General features: G+C 49.8%; 1 protein-coding gene across 9 annotated transcripts in view; it reads left to right on the top strand.

Annotated features, from left to right (window-relative positions):
- GRHL3 (grainyhead like transcription factor 3) overlaps positions 1-14,011 on the top strand; it is a 211,551-nt gene that overhangs the window by 190,920 nt on the left and 6,620 nt on the right. For all 9 annotated transcript variants that reach the window (XM_044997785.1, XM_044997784.1, XM_044997782.1 and 6 more), the window contains 7 exons: positions 2,105-2,263; positions 4,435-4,513; positions 7,799-7,932; positions 9,292-9,329; positions 10,044-10,132; positions 10,395-10,480; positions 11,703-11,767. In XM_044997785.1, the coding sequence (XP_044853720.1) occupies positions 2,105-2,263; positions 4,435-4,513; positions 7,799-7,932; positions 9,292-9,329; positions 10,044-10,132; positions 10,395-10,480; positions 11,703-11,767 (650 nt within the window). The remainder of the gene's footprint in view (positions 1-2,104; positions 2,264-4,434; positions 4,514-7,798; positions 7,933-9,291; positions 9,330-10,043; positions 10,133-10,394; positions 10,481-11,702; positions 11,768-14,011) is intronic.

The raw sequence follows: 14,011 nt of genomic DNA, 5'->3' as shown, positions 1-14,011 counted from the left end.
CTGACCCTGTTTATTTACCAGGATAGTGGGGGAGAGCCCCCTGCTTTTCTGGGCGCTTAAGCATCACCACTAGCTAATTAACATCCCGCTTACAGCTCAGACAGGCTTGGATCTGTTTTTCTAGTGCTGATGGGTTTTTAAGTCCGAAGAAAGCCTTTTTCATCGTAGATCAGGGCCAGGCATATAGGCAAAGCCTGTTTAAAAAAAAATCCCAGAAAACAAAAAACCCCAAAGCTTAAGGAACAAGAACCCTCTTCCAGACTGATGCAGCAATAGCCAGGTGGCACTCCCTGTGCAGGAGATCAGCTGGATTGTCCCAATGATTCCTTTGGGCCTTAAAATCTCTGACATTTTCTTACCGACATCTGAGCTTCACACACCATGGAAAGTTCTGGTTTCCCATGCGTCTGCTCAGGCCAGGTCCTCATTAGTACTTTGTGTTACCGGTTTCAGTCGGAAGGTGAAAGGAGCATCAGCAAACACACACACCAGCTAAAACAAGCCAGAAAGAAAAAGAAAACTGGGTCTCTTAAATTAGTAGCTTGGGAAAACTCTGGTTTGCTCTGGGATCTCCCCAGAGTCCCGCTTTCAGCCCAGAGGCGACCTTCGTCTTTTACAACCCCGAGAGGTTAACAAATGGCTTCAAGGCACAGTTGTCAAAAATGGAAATATGCCAGGTATGCAGCAAGCCCTTGGGGGCACCTTGGCCAAACACAATTTAGCTGTTACCAGAAACTTTGTCCGCACACTGGCCTGGGGCTACTTCAGGGTGAGACTTCAGAGAGCTGAAAGGTCTGGGAGCTGCCAAGAGAGGCCAGCTATACAGGGCTGTCTGTAGTAGAGTACTTCATTCATCATTCTTCTTCTTGCCGCTGAGCTTAATGCAACAGATAAGTGTCTTCTTTTCCGTCTCGAAGTATTGGCTAGACCTGACTTCAGGATCAGATCCTCCACACAGGCCCCGTTAAGTTGTGCTGATTTATGCCGGCCGAGGAACTGGTCCTAGTATTTGTCTCCAGAAGCTCCAGGGAAAATATCCAGGTTGCACAGATGAGCTTGTAGTTTGGAAGTAGAACTAAGGCTGTGTGAGTGCCCAGCGTTCTCTTCATATTGCCCACCCGAGGTAGCTCTAGTCAGACAGTGATGCCTGAGATTGTTTTCAGGACGAGTTATTTATGTAACTAACAACAAGGACCATAGGTGCTGGAACTAGGGGGTCTGAGGGTCCTGCTGGAATTCTGCAACCGTACTGTGGGTCCCAATACAGCAGCTACAGAAGCCCCCTGGTGCTGCCGCACTCCCTGGCTTGAAGTGGTTTCCATCATATCCAGGGCTTAGAGTTTGGTTGAATAGCTCTCAGCAGCCCCCACTATCCTAATTGGTCCAGCCCCCCTGCCAAGGACTGATTTCCAAAGGGAGCCAAGCCGTGATGCTGAGGTGATCTAGCCTGCCTCCATCTCTGCAACTGGCTCCTGTCTGTGTGTAACAAAGGGGCATGGGGCCTGACCCAAGGCCCGCTGAAGGTGACGGGAGCGTTTCTGTTGCCTTAATAGCGCTCAGGGAGGCCTTTGGCAGGGCTGTGAGGAACAGGTTGCAACATCATTAGAACATCAAGATTGTCCAAACCAAAGTGTCCCTCTAGATGGACTGTGCCATCTGTGGGGAGTAGGCTGTGAAGATGCAAGGAGGGGAGATCTCTTTATTATAGCACAGAGGTGGGAGGCAGCATGTGGTCGTGATGGGGAATGTAGTGAGTGCAGCCCTAGGGCCAGATTCCCCATTGCCCTGCATCTGGGGCAGCCATTTACACCCGTGCAGAGAGGGCGTGAGGCACGACTGAATCGGAATGGGAGCGTTACACTCACTCCTGGTTGGTGTAAGTCACTGCATGCAGGCAGTGCAGGGCAGCAGAGAATCTGCTAGATCTAAGCTGGTGAGGAGTGGTTGGGTACGTGCTGGATGACAGTTGAGAAGGCTGGACGGATGAATCTCAGAAGCACCGAAGAGTCGATTGCCCTCTGATGACATCCTTCCCTCTGTCATTTAAAATCCCGGGATTGCAGGTGAGCATTCAAGCTGTGACAGTCTCCCTTCTTATCTGTAGGTTTTTATTGGGGTGAATTGCCTGAGTACAGACTTCTCCTCCCAGAAAGGAGTGAAGGGCGTCCCTTTAAACCTCCAGATCGACACCTATGACTGTGGCCCTGGGACAAGCCGGCTGGTGCACCGAGCCGTCTGCCAGATCAAGATCTTCTGCGATAAGGTAGAGCCTCTCCCTCCCTTCGGAGAACTGCTTCCAGGGAATTTTATACTCACTCCAAACTAGCACAAAAGACCTGGAGCCACTGACTGTGTGGGGATGAAAACCCAGAACAACCCAGAGGGCATGATTGAATAGACAGGTTCAGCCATCTTGGGGTGAGGAGATTGAGTTAGCCAGTGTGTCTGGATCACTGAGCTCACAGAAGTTAGAGATGGACAGAGCCATTGGAGGATCTTATCCATCCCTGTCCTAAGTAGGATTCTGCCCTGTAACTTATTCTCTAGTCCTGTCGGTGTCAAATGTTAAGACTCAAGATCTGAGATTTTCCCCACTCCCTTTGGAGGCTTGCAGTTTTATAGCTCTCAGGGTTTGAAGGTTTTTCCTCATGGCACCTTAAAGACTAACAAATTTATTTGGGCATAAGCTTTCGTGGGTAAAAACCTCAGTTGAGGTCTTTAAGGTGCCACCGGACTCCTTGTTGTTTTTGCAGATACAGACTAACATGGCTACCCCCTGATACTTGACACCAGGCGAGGTTTTTCCTGATGTTTAGCCCATATTTTCTATTTTAAAGGGGGGTGGTTTTTTCTTAACTTTAGAAATATCAGGAAGGCCTGGTCTTATTTTCCTGAAAGACCTCTGGGAGGTGTTCAGGCTATTTACTGTGAGTTCCTGCCCCTTGGGATGTGGAATCTTTTTAACAAGGGCTTCCATTATCCTAAGTGTTAATTAGTCAATGAAGTTAACGATGTATTAATTTAAAAAAGATTTAAGTAATTTGACTAATAATTCCGTCTCCTTTCAATTGATCAGATTTTACACTCTTAAAATTCCACTACTTTCCAGTCACTACAGAGTCTTCCAATCCAAGGCGGGTCAGGTGCTCCAATACCATGGTGATGGGTAGATAGTGTGTCATATTTAACTCAACAGGGGGGGCATTGTGGCCTAGTGGATGAAGCACATACAGGACTGGGACTCAGGAGACCTGGGTTCTAATTTCCTGCTCTGCTACTGGCCTGCTGGGTGATGCTGGGCAAGTCACTTCCCCTGTCTGTGTCTGTTTCCCCATCTGTAAAATGACGCTTCTCTCCCTTTGTGAACTGCTTTGAGATCTACTGATGAAAAGTGCAATGTAAGAACAAAGTGGTGGTATTAAAAGAAAAGGGCAACAAAAATGATTAGGGGTATGGAACAGCTTCCATATGAGGAGAGATTGATAAGATTGGGGCTTTTCAGGTTGAAAAAGATACGACTAAGGGGGGGATAAGATAGAGGTCTATAAAATCATGACTGGTGTGGAGAAAGTAAATAAGGAAGTGTTATTTACTCCTTCTTATAACACAAGAACAAAGGGTCACCAAATGAAATAATAGGCAGCAGGTTTAAAACAAACAAAAGTATTTTTTCACAACACACAGTCAACCTGTGGAACTCTTTGCCAGAGGATGTTGTGAAGGCCAAGACTCTTACAGGGTTCTAAAAGGAACTAGACAAGTTCATGGATAGGTCCATCAATGGCTATTAGCCAGGCTGGGCAGGGATGGTGTCCCTAGCCTCTGTTTGCCAGAAGCTGGGGATGGACGAGCGGGGATGGATCACTTGATGATTACTGGTTCTGTTCATTCCCTCTGGGGACCTGGCATTGGCCACTGTCGGAAGACAGGATACTGGGCTAGATGGACCTTTGGTCTGACCCAGTGTGGCTGTTCTTCTGTTCGTAAAAGGCTTGCCGACAGGGCCTTTTCAAATCCTGCTGTGCCCTCACAAACAGCACATTGTGTCTGTGCCGGTGCTGCCGTTATGGAGACTGACGGGGTTAGCTGCCTTTTGTTGCTTCCCATTTAAGAGGCAAATGTCCAATAAAAACAACAATGGGCCAGATTCTCTGCTGAGCCGCAATTTCCACTGAAGTCAATGGAGTTGCACCAGCAGGGAATTTACCCCAATCTTCATAGCATATTAAAAGGTAAAGGTAAGACGTGATCTGAGCCCAGACCTGAGAGTTCGGACTCCTCAGTGCTGATCCCAGCTCTGACACAGTCTCATACTTTGGCCTTGGGTAAGTCACTTAGCCCCTCTGGGCCTCAGTTTCCCAGGGATGTTTACTGTAAAGCGGAGTACTGTTAACACTGTAGCTGGAGCTAATTTTTACCTAACCTTCCCCACAGGGAGCAGAGAGGAAAATGCGGGACGATGAGCGCAAGCAGTTCAGAAGGAAAGGGAAATGTGTGGACTCCAATAACAACGGTTAGTACAAGGACTAGTGACCAGGAGGGAACAAGGAGCCTGATCCAAAGCCCACTGAAGTCCATAGGAGTCTTTCCACTGACTCCAGTGAGCTCTGGATCAGGCCCAGAGTCAGTCGCTAAACAGTGTACTAGGATGAGATCTACCCAAGCAGGGCCGGCTTTAGGCCAATTCAACCAATTCCCCTGAATCGGGCCCCGCCCCTAAGAGGGCCCCGCACCCAAGCCCCAGTACGGCGTACCGGCAAGAGCCAGTGAGCCGTACCGAGGCAGCCCGGCTTCCCCAGGGGGCAATTTAAAGGGCCTGGGGCTCCCAGCAGGGGCTGGAGCCCCAGGCCCTTTAAATTGCCACCGGAGCCCCACTGCTGGAGCCCTGGGGTAGGGCTGTGGGGCTCTGGGGGCTATTTAAAAAGTCCAGGGCTCCTGTTGCTTCTACCGCCCCAGCCCTTTAAATAGCTGCTGGAGCCCCGCTGCTTCCTGGGCCCTTTAAATAGCCGCGGGAGCTCTGGGGTAGCGGGAGGGCTCCAGCTGCCCCTGCCGCCCCGGTCCTTTAAATAGCTGCAGGAGCCCCGCCGCTTCCCCAGGGCTCCCGCGGCTATTTACAGGGCCGGGGTGGTGGAAGCAGGGGAGCCCTGGGCCCTTTAAATAGCCCCCGAGCCCCAGGCTGCTGCTGCTACCCCGGTGGGGGAGGGAGGAGGAGGGGGCACTTCCCATACAGGGTGGGCTGTACCCCCTGTACCCGCATCCCCTGCCCGTGGCCAGCCCCTGCTGTACCCCCTACCTGCACTAGCCCCTCACCCCCTTCCCTGCCCGCACCAGCCTCTGCCTGCAGCCAGGGCCGGCTCCAGGGGTTTTGCCGCCCCAAGCAGCCAAAAAAAAAATTTTTTTAAAAGCCGCGGCAATTCAGCGGGAGGTCCTTCGCTCTGAGCAGGAGTGAGGGACTCTCCACACACCACACACACCCCTGCTCGCATCAGCCCTACACGCCCTGCCCTGCACCCCCTGCCCTGCCTGCAGCCAACCCCTGCCATACCCCCCGCCTGAAGCCAGCCAGTCCGGCACTCCTCTGTCTCCAGCCCTTCCAATCCATACCGCACCCCCCTGTAGCCCTGCCTGAAGCCAACCAGCCCACCCCACGCACCCCTGGCTCCAGCCAGCCCTGCAGCCCTTGCCCTGCCTGCAGCCAGACTCTACCTCCAGTCAGCCCCTGCCCTGCCTCCAGTCAGCCCCATGTCCACTGGTGCCCTGCAGTTCCCAGGGCAGTAACCCTGCACACCTGCTTCAATGAGGGGGGCAGGGAGCAGCTGGGACCCCCACATGTGCACACCCGAGGGTGACCAGACAGCAAGCGTGAAAAATTGTGACAGGGGTGAGGGGTAATAGGATCTTATATAAGAAAAAACACCAAAATTGGGACTGTCCCTATAAAATCGGGACATCTTGTCACCCCAGGGAGTGGCAGGGACCCACACATGTGAAACGGAGCTCATTTCTAGTTCAGGCCCGTCTTTTTAAAAAAGAACTTTAGGTAGGGTTAACACGTTCGTATTTTCCCGGAGATGTCAGGCTTTTTGGTTCTTAAATCGCCGTCCGGGAGGAATTTTTAAAATTTAAAAATTCCTCCCAGGAAAATACGGATGTATGGTAACCCTATTGGTACAAAAAAGCCATACTGTGGCACATCCCTTAAATCAGAACTTTTTACAGGGAACCGGTTGCTAAGAAATGAGAGGCTTTTTTTTTTTAAGTCATCCCTGCCGGGGCCCCGCCAAAAATGTTTGAATTGGGCCCCGCACTTCCTAAAGCCGGCCCTGTACCCAAGCTACCATCAGAGCCAGAAAGCAGTGTGTGCCCAGGACAGGGAGACAGGAGAGCCTGGGCTCTCTGTGTAGCCTGGAGCAATTTGCTCAGATCCTGCAGAGACGGACAGAGATTAAGTGCCTAGATGGACAGATAGACCGAACCTCTCTCTGTCCCAGTGAGCAAGGTGTTGGGAGGATGTATTCGTCCTGGCTGGGAACGCTTTGAAAATGCTGCGCACTGTCTGAGCGCTGAGAACTGGGCTAAGCCGTCGCTCCCACTGGAATGTGAAATAATTTAACGCGGGTGAAGAGAGAGTGAAACAGGGATTTGTTAGGTTAATTACCACCGCCCCGTCCTTCCTAATGCGATATTCTACGATTGCGGCTTGTCCTTTGTGGCTTGTGCAAGTCTATTCGAGCGGGGTGGCGGTGGGGCACCTACTAGAGCCAACACACAGTGGGGGTAACAAAAGGCAGATGGTTCCTTCATGCAAGAGAAGCTTCTACGGAGGGTTTTCGGGGGAGGCTGGGTGTCTCCGGCTCTGCACACCGCACCACTTGTCCCCTCCCACTCCCCGGGTGTTGGTTCCAAGGGCAGTCGTTCCTGTCTGATGGCCGGGGGTCCATGGGCAATGAGATGGTCTTGGGCCTGTTGAGTGGGCACCTAGAGGTTCCTTCAAGGCATGAGTGAGGCATGTGAGCGCAGTGGGGAAGCTCGCACTGCGATACCCATTCTGGGGTTCAACGGGGCTTGTCTCCAGGGCTGTTAACCTCCTCCTGGCAGGGACCAACACTGTCCGTCTCTCAGCCCAGGAGGAGGGAGCTGGGTGAGCAGGAGGGTTCTCTGCCTCTGTGGGACTTTTTTCTGGTCCCATGTCCATGCGTGCATCCAAGCACTGTTGCTCTGGGCAGCATCCACTGACTCTTTGGACTTGGTCTCGGTGCAGTGGGTGCTGTCTGGGTTCTCTGCTCAGCGTCTCCTTCCGGTTCGCCCATTTTGACCTTGTGACCTGCATCCCTATTCCTGTTTTATTTTTTGTTGCCTATGCTTATTTGATGTCTGGGTTCTGTGGTCCATCCCTCGTCTGTGCCAGTGGGGTCTTTTGGTCTGGTAGGCTCCACTCACCGCTCCTCCTCATCAGGTCGGCTAGTGTCTTTCACCAGCATGAATGGCTCTTCCAATAAGGACAAATAAAATAAAACCTCCCTTGGAAACCATTAAGGGTAAAGGCCATGAACTGTCCTAAATTTGCACAATGATCCTATCCATCTACAGACGAGAGTTAGGGCTTCATTCGCCGCTCATTACGAAATATCTTGTGTTTCATGCACTCTGTATAACACGTGAGTAACTCTTAAAGCTTTGGGCTGTTGGTTCTCAGGGCACGTGCATAAATCTCTGTCATAATGTGACAGATCCCACTGATGTGATGAAGCTGCAGACTGGCAAAGGTTTTCTGAAATGAGATTTCTTGTTCCCGTAGGTTTGAAAGGCTGTTTGCTGTCTGGCTTTCGAGGGAACGAAATCACATTCCTCAGGCCAGAGACGGATTTAGAAACTGAGCCAGTCTTGTTTATTCCAAACGTCCATTTTTCAAATTTTCAGAGATGTGGTGTGGTAAGTCCTTGTAAAAACATCCTCCCCCCCCCACACACACACAACTTGAAAGCTGGGCCAGTGGAGTGCGTCCTAGAGACGCTAATTGCATCGTGTAGAGGAAAAGAACTCACAGCATCAATTTTATTAACTAACAATTTCAAGGTCAAGGGAGATTTAATTTGGGGAAATGTGAACTTGAGGAAAAGTTTTCTCAAGAAGGGTTGTATAAGGATTACCTGCAAATTTGCACAGTGGATTGAGCTGGAAAGAGCAAAAGCATTTGCAGAAAATGACCCCTAGCAAAATTCCTCCATTCAAAACACCTCCATCTGTGGGATATCCCTCAGCTTCTCCCCGGCTTCTCTCTGTTCCCAATGATCCTCCCTCCAGCTGAGAAGAGCTGGGCTTCCGAACTGATCAATAGTGCTCTGGAGGCCATCGCTCAAGAAGTTGAGTTGCCACCTGTCTGAGTTTGTCCAAATGGGCAAATTCAGCCAGGACAGCATTGTGGCATCTCAGCACCACGTCTTCTTGCAACAGGATGATATTTTGGTGCAACAGTGTTGAAGCTAGGGGTCAGGAGAACTTGGTCTGCCACACCAGAATCTGCTGAGAAACCATGGACTCTGGATTTAGAATCGATTGCAAGGTTCAAGTGCCTTTTGGTTCTGACAAGATGTATATTCTGGACTGTTGTCTGTGGGACAGGAATCGCAGTGGCTGAGACACTGTCAGGCTTTCACTTAGTCAGAAAAACGGTGGATGTGTGTTTGTTCTTTAATTACAGTTTCTTGGAGGGAAATGACAGTGTAAGGGGAAAAATATCATCCAACCTTTAAAACAAAAATATCAGCTGGGTTTGCAAACCTGAGACCAGCCCATGTTGTTCCATCCCCAGCTGAATTATTCTATTCCAGTGATGACGTCATTGTCATGATACTGCATCACCCCCCGGCACATCACAACAAGGCATTTCACGGGCCCCCAGACTCCCGGATGTCCTGCAGTTGGGTCGGCTCTTCCCATTGCAAAGGGGATAATGCTGCTCTACGAGTGATGCCAAACTTCCCACCGGCCCAAGCAGCAGGGGATACGCTAAGAATCCATGGTTGAAATCTTGGTTCCACTGAAGTCAATGGCAAAACTACCCTGGATTTAAATGGAGCTAAGATTTCATCCCATATACGCACATCCCTCCCCTGAACGCTACACAGGTATATTCTGCCTTCAGCTGCATGGCTGTAGCCAAGGACAGGATCAGGCCAGGATAGCTAAGGCGAGAATGAGCATCTTAATGGGGAGCCCATCAAGGGACATCTTATGGGCTCTTGAAAACAGATTTAAACTAAAACAATCTTTTTTTTCTTTTCATTCAAGATGCTTCCTGCTGCTGCTGTTCCTAACAATGTAAACAGGTAGGAAAGGAGACTTTTCTTTTTTTGGACTTATCAATCTTTTCACCTCTTTGGGCCAGTCATTGTTCTGGTACTTGTTGAGCTTAGCATGTGCACACATACCAGCTAACTGCGGGCGCACCATCTGCCTGCACTGAAGTCTTCTCTCATGTAAAGGTGTGGAATGGACTCTCATAACACACAGCCCCACCGCCCCCAAAAGACTGCTGTGACATTTCCTGGACCACCCCGAAAAGCTATTGTGCTTATCATGCTAATCGGGTGACGGAACATGTTTAAAAATCAGAATGATCCCTGAAGTGGCTCGGAAGGGCTAAGATAGCCAAAGGCAGAGGCAGCTGTAAAGGAAGCCGAAAGAGAGAGAAACCTTTGCTTTCAAAGTCGTGGAGGTGGGAAGTTCAGATACCCGCCTTGGCCTGATCCAAAAGTCAGTGGAAAGACTCTCATTAACATCAGTGGCTTTTGGACCGGGCCCAGTAATTCCGAGATGTTACATGTATTTTGCCTGGGATATAAAACCAAACCCCTCGCCGCTTGTGATCACTGGAGAGCCCGTTGCACTCAAGGAGAGAGGGGTGTTATCTTCAGTGTCCTGGCCACAGTCCAACTCCGGTAATGCTTCTGTCACCGGCGTTTGGGAACCTCCCCTTTAACTGTTGGAATGTTTGCTTCTGTCATACGTCTTCCTGACGGTCTCCTCTCGTGTTTACTTAGGTTGCCATTAAAACGGAGCTGTCCCTCATTCTCGGATGAGTTTGATCCTTCACCTTCCAAACTAGCCAAAGAAGAAGATGCCAAGAGAGGTATTGTTATTACTGAGATTATCGTAGCACCGAGCAGCCTGAACCACAGCCCAGGCCCCCATGTTGCTAGGTGCGGTGCAAACCCAGAACAGAGGGTCCCTGCCCCAAACAGCTTCCAGAACCTCCCCCATGGGAATTCAATTCCTTTGGCAAGTGGTTCATCACTGGGCCCAACTCACTCGGGATCTTCATTTAAACGGGATCCTCCAAGCTTTGGAAATGTGCAACCAGTAGTTTAAAAGCTGCCTGTTGTCTGTCCCAGTCTTGCTGTATGTGCGGAGGGAATCCGAGGAAGTATTCGATGCTCTCATGTTGAAGACACCAGATCTCCAAGGACTCAGGAATGCTGTAAGTTTTGTGCCGTGACTGTGCCGCATGAACTGCAGTGTGTTCTCGGAAATCAGGGGTCGGGGCGGGGAGAGGGGGTGTTAGAATTAACTCCCTGTGCATGGGGCTCAGCACAAGGATGGGGCACCACTTCTATCTCACGTCTGCCCTGTTTGGAGGAGCTAAATGGTGCATAGGCCTTGTGCTAAGAATCCCACCCCAGTGAAAAAGTCAGCGGATGCCTTGAGATCTGTAGTGTGAGAGGTGAGCTCTCTCCAGGAGCACAGACCTTATCAGCGCAGTCTTTTGTTTAGATCACAATATAAAGCCCTAGGATTCTCCTTTTATTACAGTGTTTTCATAGTTTCAACTGTAAAACATCCCTCACCGTTCCCTGGCTCTATCTCCGGGAGATCTGAAGCCAGGGCAAGTCTACCTGCTATCCACCTTAGGATGGAATTTTCTGTTTGAGGAACACACAGGGCATATTTCTGTGATGATTATCAGAAGAATCCCCGATAACCCCAGCTCCTCTTTGGGGGGTGGAATAAAACAAACAATAAACCTAAATGATCCAATGGTGCCTTTATGGCAGCGCTTTGGGGGGAGGGAGGGGTTGTTCCTTTTGCAAACTTTTAAAAACAGAGCAGAGGCAGGTTGCAGAATGTCGGGTTATAGCTTCCTCCCCATGGCAATGCAGCCAAGCAGACAAGAAAATGCTGCAGAATGAATGTAAAACTCTCCCTCAACTTCCAAACCTGTTCAAAGCGTCATCAAAGCGCTTATGATGCTAGAAGCCTTTGCAGCTTGACCCAGAACCTCAGCAAAAGTCGTGATCGCAAGGGATTCAGGGCTATCAGAGTCAGACGTGCATTGTCTGTTGGCAATGGGCAGCATCAAACCAAAAGCTGTAAGGTGCAGAGGCTTTGCACAGGTGCATTAGTCTCTCTCTGTGCCCGTGAGGTGACTTCCCAAGGTCACGTACCACTTCAGTGATGGAACCGGGAGTTAGCACCCAGGTCTCCAGAGTCCCGTGGAACCAAGCAGCAAAAGGCCAGGTTACCGTAGTAACCCCAGTATAAGCTACATCATTGCTCTAGCATTTATTTATAAGGGAGTGGGGGGGAAATTCCTCCAGTGAGGAGTGACCCTACGGCAAAGGTCTCTTTCATTTTATCTGCTGGGATTTCATTCTGAATGTGCACGAAAAAAAGATTTTAAAGTGTAACGTTTTCTCCTGCAGATTTCAGAAAAATATGGGCTGCCTGAAGAAAGCATCTATAAAGTCTATAAAAAGTGCAAACGAGGGTAAGCAAATCTCCGATCTGCATTTGCACTGCGTGCCTAGGATCTTTGTACCCTTTGGTGCCCTGCCACGGGATGAAACCGTGTTTTAACAAGATAATAAATACCAAAGCTATGGGAGGTCTGTGCCATTTGGAGCATATAAAACACAGAACTCTTTCTGCCCTTTAAAGATTTGGGATAACGTTTGTTTGTACTAACTTTATTCTGAGCGGTGAAGTCTCCTCCGGAAAGGTGGGGGGAGGAGCTGGTTGGGTTGTTTAATGGATGATCTCTCAGAGTGAAAGCCTGGGCTTAGAGAGAATTTATCTTATCTCAATCTGCAAGGTACAAATGTTTGCTTCTCACAACTAGTGTGGATAACTGGCATCACGCCTTGCCCGGATCAGGACTGGAGACTGTTGGGCTGCAGAGAAAATAGCAGGGTTAGAAAGCTTTGCATTGTCTTCCACTGACTCTTCCCAAGGGTTAGGTACAAACTGGGCACCTTCGTTCCCAGTTTTGCCAACTCATCAGCCATCATTCGCTAGTGGAGTGATCCACAGCCATGGGAGTCCTTCCTGGACTCTGCTAGGTGATGGTCAAGACCCTATGTATGAACACGCACCCTGAATTTATAGATGCCAGGGTCAGAATGAACCTTAACAGGAATTTAGACATAAACTCCTGCCTTGATTAGGATTTGTATCTCCTGCTGATGGCACCGCTATGAAAACGTGTTGTTCTTTGGTGCATCGGTTTGATGCGCTGGGGCTACAGGCCCTGTGTAGAGCAACTGTCCAAGCCTGAGCTAGGTCAGGGGTGAGGAAGGTTGTTACCATCTGTTGGTTGTCTGGTGGCTCATATGAAATGAGTCCGAGGGGGTGCGTCTCACCTGTTTCCGGTGTGTTCACATCACAAAGCACCAGCTCTGTAGGTACTAGCTGGCTCCCAGTGTTCATAGTCCCAAGGACTGACTAACCCAGAGACTGAACTCCCTTCTCTCCCCTATAGGGGGTCCCTCCAGATCATTGTTAAGGTACATTGGGCAAGATCATCAGCTAGTGTAAACTGGTGTCGCTGCATTGACATGAATGGAGCTATGCAAATTCTCGCCGGCTGATGATCTGGCTCATTTCCCATAGTGCTCTGTGGATAAATAAAGGACTCAGTCCCCGGGGCTGAAAATAAAAATTCAGGGGCAATGTAAAAAATTTCCAAGAGATCTCCAAAAACTCAAGAACTTTGGGCTCCATCTCCACTAACAATGGAATGAATGAGACTGGGAAAGTCCTCTTAGGCCTGAGCTACACTAGCAGGGGGGTTCGAACTAAGATACGCAACTGAAGTATCTTAGTTCGACTTACCTGGCCGTCCTCACGGCAGCGAGTCGACTTCCACGGCTCCCCCGTCGACTCCGCTTACTCCTCCTGCCGAGGTGGAGTACGGGCGTCGATTTGGGGATTGATTTATCGCGTCCAGACGAGACGAGATAAATCGATCCCCGATACATCGAACACGACCCGCCGATCTGGCAGGTAGTATAGACGTACCCTTAGAGTCTGTCTTTGATAATCACACAGGGTTAGTGAAGGCAGCTTTAGTCAGTGTTGGACAGTATTTTACTCTGGTACTTTTGATTCGCACCTTTGCCTGTTAGCTACGGTAGAGGGCTCGTTAATGACTTCCCAGAAACAAGCAGGTGGCCTTTTAGCTGCCAGGGCTGAGCTGTCTAAAAGATTCCTTCAATGGCTCCAGAAGAGTAAAACCGTGTCGTAGTGGTGGTGCCTGCACATCCTGCCATGGCATTGTGGGAGATTGACTTCAAGGACAGCCCTGTCCCTACCCTGCCCTACAAAGTGCCGGGAGGACTTTTCACACAACTCAGAACTTACCTGTGGAACTCATGGCCATGGGATGTTGTGAAAGCCAAAAATTATTTGGGTTGAAAAAAGAACTGGATAAGTTCTTGGCAGACAGGTCTATCAATGGCTATTAGCCAAGATGGTCAGGGATGCAACTCCATGCTCTGGGTGTCCCTAAACCTGACAACCAGAAATTGGGAGTGGAAGACGGGGTGGCTCACTCCAAAACTACCCTGTTCTGTACACTCCCCCTGAAGCTCAGGTACAGGCCACTGTTGGAGACAGAATACTGGGCAAGATGGAAAATGGGCGACCCACTGTGTCAGCTCTTATGGGAACAGACACTTTGAGGGGTATGCAGCACGGTCAGTTCGTTCTCAGCTGATCATTTGATACTGTAATG

Source organism: Mauremys mutica, chromosome 23 (assembly GCF_020497125.1).
Source record: "Mauremys mutica isolate MM-2020 ecotype Southern chromosome 23, ASM2049712v1, whole genome shotgun sequence".
Taxonomy (NCBI): Eukaryota; Metazoa; Chordata; order Testudines; family Geoemydidae; genus Mauremys; species Mauremys mutica.
Note: the sequence above shows the minus strand (reverse complement) of the source record. Positions and strands in the feature narration are given on the sequence as shown.